We start from the raw sequence: 6,806 nt of genomic DNA, 5'->3' as shown, positions 1-6,806 counted from the left end.
AGGGAGGAAGGAAGGAAGGAAGGAAGGAAGGAAGGAAGGAAGGAAGGAAGGAAGGAAGGAAGGAAGGAAGGAAGGAAGGAAGGAAGGAAGGAGAAACAAACATTGTTCCCCTAAGAAACCCCTTTCAGATGGTGTAAGGTCAGAAAATGAATGTGCATTGGAGGGGGTCGGAGGCACCGGCTGCCCCCAGCCTCTTGTGTTAATGAACGTCTTTGATGCTTTCTGGGCAGGCTAGCGACTCTGGGGAAAGGCAAGTTCCCAACTGCCTCGACATGTGAAGGCAGGGAAACACTCAAGGAGAAAACAATCTTTCCTCCCCCCTACTCTTTCCTTCCCCCACCCCCCGAATTTTTTTGTCGATGGAAAAGTTGGGAAATTCAGGGAAGCAGTGGGAGAAAAAAGCCTCAAATGAAATAGTCTCTTCAGGTATGACTGAAATGCTTTGTGAGACAAAATCTGTAGCATGAAATGTTTAGGCTAGACATATAGCGCTAGAAAAATAAAAACTTCTTCTCCAAGGACATGTTTAAATGTGAGTAATCTCGGCAACAATTAAAATGCTATAATGTCCTTAAGATTTCTGTGTTTTCCGTGTTAAACTTTAACTTGATATCAGAACATGCGGGTAGTGCTTTTGTGACTCTGTGTACCTGTTCCTGTCCAAATAATACACTCTCTCTTCCTTAGTACAAAATTTGTTTTCTCATTTCAACTTATACTTTTCCTACCATGCAGATGGAAAAAAATTACAATCCCCGTGCCAAGGTGGCACAAAGTATAATAACTGGCTGCTCAAGTACTGGGTATGTTAGTAATTTCACTTCTGAAGTCCATCAATATGCCAAACAGTACAATTTTATAGGCTAACCTATAAATTGTGTGCTTTTTTGTTACCAAAGCAGTAAAATAAGTTTAGGTTTGTCAGGAAAAGAAGGGGTGCACATGATTCAGTTTTTATTTTCATTCTTTATCATTCCCTTGGATGCTCGTCAATTTACAAATCCTGGGCAGCAGAAAATTCTTATTCATCTTTTTTGATGCAAGGGATAAAAGGACTGAAACAAATTTTGCTACTGCCGAAGTAATCTTAGGATCATTCTCTCTAAGCAAATAAAACAAAGTTTCCAAGGTACAGGGGGGTAACTGGCCAGGGATAAGTGGTTTGGTACAGTAATTACCAGAAGTTTTACATCTGTACTACTAAATGGAGAAGCAGGGACAGAAAGGGCAAAAAATTGAACCTTAACACTAAAATTCAGAACCTAACAAAGGTTAGTAAAATGTGAAAAAGAGGGCCAATATTAAAAACTAAATGTAAAAGATTTATAGAAAAAGCTACATGTATTTATTAAGTACAAATTTAAAACATATATAAGGGCCCATTCACATCAAATATATAAATGACATAGCAATACACACGGACTTTAAAAACCTGACCTGACGCGTTTCGGCCTGCATAGGCCTTCCTCAGAGGTCAAACAATTGAGTGGCAAGATGGCTATAAAAATATAATACACTCATGTAGACACAATCAGAATGGATACAAAATATAAATTCAATATGGACCAGAAAACAAGTTTTTCCAGAATAAAACCACCAGGCACAGAACAAATATGCAAATGAGATCTTTAAAAGTGCAATCACTTGCCCAGTGGTTCTAAAGTATAGACTTTTGGTCCAATAATTGCCTTCTTTGAATGTGTTGTCACAGTGTTCTTCAAGTAAAAAGCAGTGCTGGTCAACTAAAAATGCTGGAGCTTTATAACAAGGATGATGAATGGATACTAAATGGAGAACCATCGGTGCAGGGGTTCTATACTCACGACCCAATTAACTTGCTACTTTGACCTCCAACCCCGCCCATTCATTCTCCAACATCTGAACAGGACTCCAGCCTCCACCCCTAACAGTGACCACCCTTTGGATCTGCTGATGAGCCAAGCATGTGCCACCAGTTTGGGGCTTTGCTTACCTCTCGCAAAGGTTCATTCAGCTCCTCCAAGATGCTGTCCTCATCAAACATCTTGCCTTGGTAACGATGCTCATAGTAGTCGTGGATCTTCTGCCGGAAGTCTGCAGGCAGCTTGTGAAAGGACATGTACTGCTCCACTTGCTTGTACTGGAGGGGGGAGGGAAAAAAACAGTGTACCCGGGATATGGTCGGAGAGCACATCGCAAAACATCTCTGCTGAAGCAGAATAGGTCTGAGCACTGCTTTTTATACAAGGGGCAGGATTGCAGTCTGTTCCAATGTTATTCTATCGATTACCACTGCTCTTTAGTGCACTGTCTTCTCATTTTATAATTCCAGCCACTGCTTAAAGAGTGCCAAGGAGGGGGAGCTTACCTCCTCCCTAGGCAGCTGATTCCACTGTTGCACAACTCTTATTGTAAAAACGTTTTTCCTCATATCCAGTCGGGAGCTTCCCGCCCTTAATTTAAAACCATTCTTGCGAGTCCTCTCCTCTGCTGCCGACAGGAACAGCTCCCTGCCCTCCTCTAAGTGACAGCCCTTCAAATGCTTCAAGACAGCAATCATGTCCCCCATCCCCGTGCCCCGCTCAACCTCCTCTTCTCTAGACTGAAGAGGTCTGTCCCTCAACCTTTCATCGTAAGGCTTGGTTTCCAGGCCCCGATCATCCTCGTCACTCTCTTCTGCACCCGCTCCCTTCTGTCCACATCGTTATTGAAGTGAGGCCTCCAGAACTGCACACAATACTCCAAGGTACAGCTTGACCAATGCACCCCAAGATCGCATTAGCCTTTTTTGTTGCTGCATCACACTGGCTGCTCATATTTCACTTTTGGTCCACCCTTACCCCAAGCTCTTGTCCACACACACTGCTACCCAGAAGTGTATCCTTCATCCAGTATGCATGTTCCTAATTTTTGTTACCCAGATGTAGAACTCGGCACTTATCCTTGTTAAACTGCATCTTGTTCACATCCACCCACTTTTCCAGCATGTTCAGTTCTCGTTGAATTCCATCTCTATCTTCTGGTGTTTTTGCTGCTCCTCCCAATTTGGTGTCATCTGCAGATTTAATGAGTAGCCCCCTCCACACCCTCATCCAGATCATTTATAAAAATATTGAGGAGTACTGGGCCCAAAACCGAGCCCTGTGGCACTCCACCGGACACCTCCCTCCATCCAGATGAAATGCCATTAACAACTACTCTTTGAGTGCAGTTCTCCAGCCAGCTCCCTATCCACTTAACTATCCTACAGTCCCAGTCACAGTCCTCTAGTTTACCCATCAGAACATCATGGGGAGCCCTGTCAAAAGCTTTACTGAAATCCAGGTAAACAAAATCAACAGCATTCCCTCTATCCAGTAAGCTCGTCACTCAATCAAAGAAGGAAATGAGGTTGGTCTGGCAGGACCTGTTGGGGACAAATCCGTGCTGACTTCCCCGGATCACAGCTCACACATTTTTGTCTTAGCTCAGGAAGGATGGCTAATTTATGCAACAGCCAAATCGTTCGCTCACAACTTTCATGCCAGTAACTCACAAAATAGAATTTTTGCTCACAAGACTCCACAGCTTAGAGGGAACATTGGTGCAGACCACCTGGCCCGGGGGGATCTGTAGTCATCTAGTGCAGCCAGTTAAGTATTTGCTGCACTAGTTGATGGACAAAGGCTCTGCAAGCTCTCTACAAAGCTCTTTGTGCACTCTTGGGGGCAGACCACCCGGCCCAGGGGGGGATCTGTAGTGCAGCCAGTTTAGTATTTGCTGCACAGTTTCAGAGGACAGCCTTGTGGGTCTGCAACAGAACAGCTAGATCCCAGTAGCACCTTTGAGACCAACAGGACTTTTTGCGTATAACCTTCTAATAGTCTAAGCTCCCCTCGTGCAATTTGACGAAGGGAGCTTGGGAGTCTTGAAAGTTTATAACCCCAAAATCTTGTTGGTCTCTACAGTACTATTGAGACTTGAATCTAGATTTTCTGCACAGTCTATGATAACATTTTGTCCGCTACCTTTTTCCCTTTCCCATTTCAGTTCTGACTTTTGTCATTCTGTTCAACTGCATTGCATCCTGGATGTTTTAGGCGGTGCAAGGACGTTGTTTTACAGCTTGGCATCCAAGCTGAATCTCAGCAAGAAGAGTAGAATAAATAAATGAATAAAAATAAACAAGAGCCCATGTGTCAAGCTCAGGCTAACTTTCGATTTCTTTAAGTTCTGTTTCTCTTCACCTTCGCTTGTCATTTTGGATTCCTAAGGGGTGTGTGTATGTTGTTGGAGTGCATGGGAGTAGAAGCTGTATGTTGGTTTCCCGTGGGACTGACCTGCTGCTATCTTCAAGAAGCCCGGAAGATAAGATTCATCCTACCTGAGGCTTCTAAAGGACAGAAACCTGAACTAAACATTAAATACATTATTGTCTTCTAAGTTGCTCTGACAGCTTTTCCAGATAGCTGAAAAGCAGCTTCTCACAAACACAAAGACCACAGAGCCTGGGGCCAAATTCAAATCTCTGCACCGTCACAAGTCTCAGGCCAAAACCAGAGCCCATGGGGATTTCCACATCTGCCAAAACAAGAAAGGAGACCAGCAGCTCTCACAAACACAAAGACCACAGAGCCTGGGGCCAAATTCAAATCTCTGCACCGTCACAAGTCTCAGGCCAAAACCAGAGCCCATGGGGATTTCCACATCTGCCAAAACAAGAAAGGAGACCATAAGCAGCACCCCTACACTCTCTCTCTCTCTCTCTCTCTCTCTCCCTCTGCCTAGCCTACCTCACAGAGTTCTCCTGAGAATGAAAAAGGATATGTCATACACTGTACAGAGGAAGAGGAAAAAGAAAGAGATTGGATTTATACCCTGCCCTTCACTACCCAAAGGAGTCAGAGCAGTTTACAATCTCCTTTCCCTTCCTCTCCCCACAACAGACATCCTGTGAGGTAGGTGGGGCTGAGAGAGCTCTTTCGAGGACTGCCCTTGAGAGAACAGCTCTGAAAGAACTTGTGACTGACCCAAGATCACACCAGCAGCTGCAAGTGGAGGAGTGGGGAATCAAACCCGGTTCTCCCAGATTACAGTCTGTGCTCCTATCGACTACACCAAACTGGCTCCGCTATTTAGTGGCACACCTATTTCGTGCCTCTGCACAATGGCCCAGATTTGGACTTAATATTTACTGTAAGGTTACTAGACACACCCCCCAGTGGAGGTGGGGGTCCCCCACTGACCGGCCCCACCTCCCCGCCATCAATCAGCTGGCCGGCAGGGGGAAACTTACTCGGAAAAAGAGGCAGTGCAGTGATCTGTCTACGCCACTGCCCACATGATCCAGAAGTGACATCATCACGTTTGGGCAATCAAGGCGATGCTCTGGTATTTGGGTAAAAACTCCATGGCAGAAGCCAAATTTACCATAGAGTTTTTTGCCCAAATACCAGAGTGTAGCCCCGACGTCCCAGAAGTGATGATGTCACTCTAGGTCATGTGAGCAGTGACACAGACCTGCTGTTGCACATCAGACGGGCCTCCCTGCTGCTCCTGGTAAGTCCCCCCATCCCCTGCCAGTTGCCAAGAGGGACCTGGCAACACTAATTTACTAGCAATATCAAAGCTCTGGATCCAAAATGCACATGCATCCAGCTCATACCACTCGGGAGTATTCCATCCTCCGCATTATTTGCTAGCCCCCAGGGAATCCAGGCCTCATCCTGAGGCTGGTACCTCCTAGATGGATATACTGGGGGCCAGACAGATCAGTCCCCCTGGAGGAAATGGCAGCTTTGGAGGGCACACACTTTACAGCATCACATGCCCACTGAGCCTCCTCCTCAAAATCTTCCAGAATTTCTCAAGCCAAAGTTGGCAACTCTAAATCCACCATACATATGCTTTATTGATTTGTACACTAGAGTGTGGGGAAGAGATAACATGACAGATAATATAATCACCCAGTAAGATAAACAGTGCTTTCAGCAGCTGGAGATATCCTGGCAAAAGATTTTATGCACGAGCTCTCACTGAATACTGGTAAAAAACTGGGCCTGCCCTGAAACGCACACATGCTTGGCAAGGCTCAGAAGTCCCTTTCCCTCGTGTCTGAATCAAGCCCACACAATTCTGGCAAGTTACTTCACAGAACTGCTTTAAGGAGCAGACTGGGAAGAGAGAGAACTGGGCAGGCTGTCGAGATCCCTGGAGAACAGGAAAACGAGGTCCTGTGCAGGCCAAGGTAATGCACATCACAGCACAGGCAAGGAACACCTCCAGGCACCTCTAGCCGCTAAAAGGCAAATCAGGGCTGCTTCACAAAAAACGGAGGAAGAGGACAGGCCGTGGAAAGCACCACCTTCCTGGAGAAACTCGGCTATTGCCTTAGCAGGTTCCTAGCCCTCATGAAGGAGAGGCTGGAAGCGGTATGAACGATCTAGGCTGATGGATCAGAAGACAGGTCTTTGATACATTTCCAGTGACTGGGAAAGAGGCGAGAATTACGTCCCACAGGGCTCCCAGCCCCTTTTTACGGCTAGCAGTGCCGCAGAGACTCTGGCCAAATAACTACGCAAAGACTGGCATACAATTCTGTTTTCCTCGGGTTACCGTGGAATGTGCCTCAAGTCTCAGTGGGAAAGGCGGGTTGTAAAGTAAATTAAACAAATACAGAATTATTCTTCCTATTTTAGGATAACCAACCCTGGGTATCTCATGCTTCCTTTCATATCACTGACTTCATAGGATCAGAACCTCTGTGGCCCCGGTCACACGGGCCGGAAAATGCGGGGGGGGGGAGTATGGCTGTTTGCCCCGGAGCAAACTAATGCACAGCCGCCAGA

The 6,806-nt window shown here is 45.9% G+C and overlaps 1 protein-coding gene across 1 annotated transcript in view; it reads right to left on the bottom strand.

Annotated features, from left to right (window-relative positions):
• The window catches only part of HCN2 (hyperpolarization activated cyclic nucleotide gated potassium channel 2), a gene marked incomplete at its 3' end in the record, with an annotated part of 79,965 nt that overhangs the window by 664 nt on the left and 72,495 nt on the right, over positions 1-6,806 (bottom strand). The window contains exon 5 of the mRNA XM_015429762.1: positions 1,973-2,119. Coding sequence (XP_015285248.1) covers positions 1,973-2,119 — 147 coding nt within the window. The remainder of the gene's footprint in view (positions 1-1,972; positions 2,120-6,806) is intronic.

This window comes from Gekko japonicus, unplaced genomic scaffold (assembly GCF_001447785.1).
Source record: "Gekko japonicus isolate JY-2015 unplaced genomic scaffold, Gekko_japonicus_V1.1 scaffold953, whole genome shotgun sequence".
Taxonomy (NCBI): domain Eukaryota; kingdom Metazoa; phylum Chordata; class Lepidosauria; order Squamata; family Gekkonidae; genus Gekko; species Gekko japonicus.
This window is presented reverse-complemented; position numbering and strand designations above follow the sequence as displayed.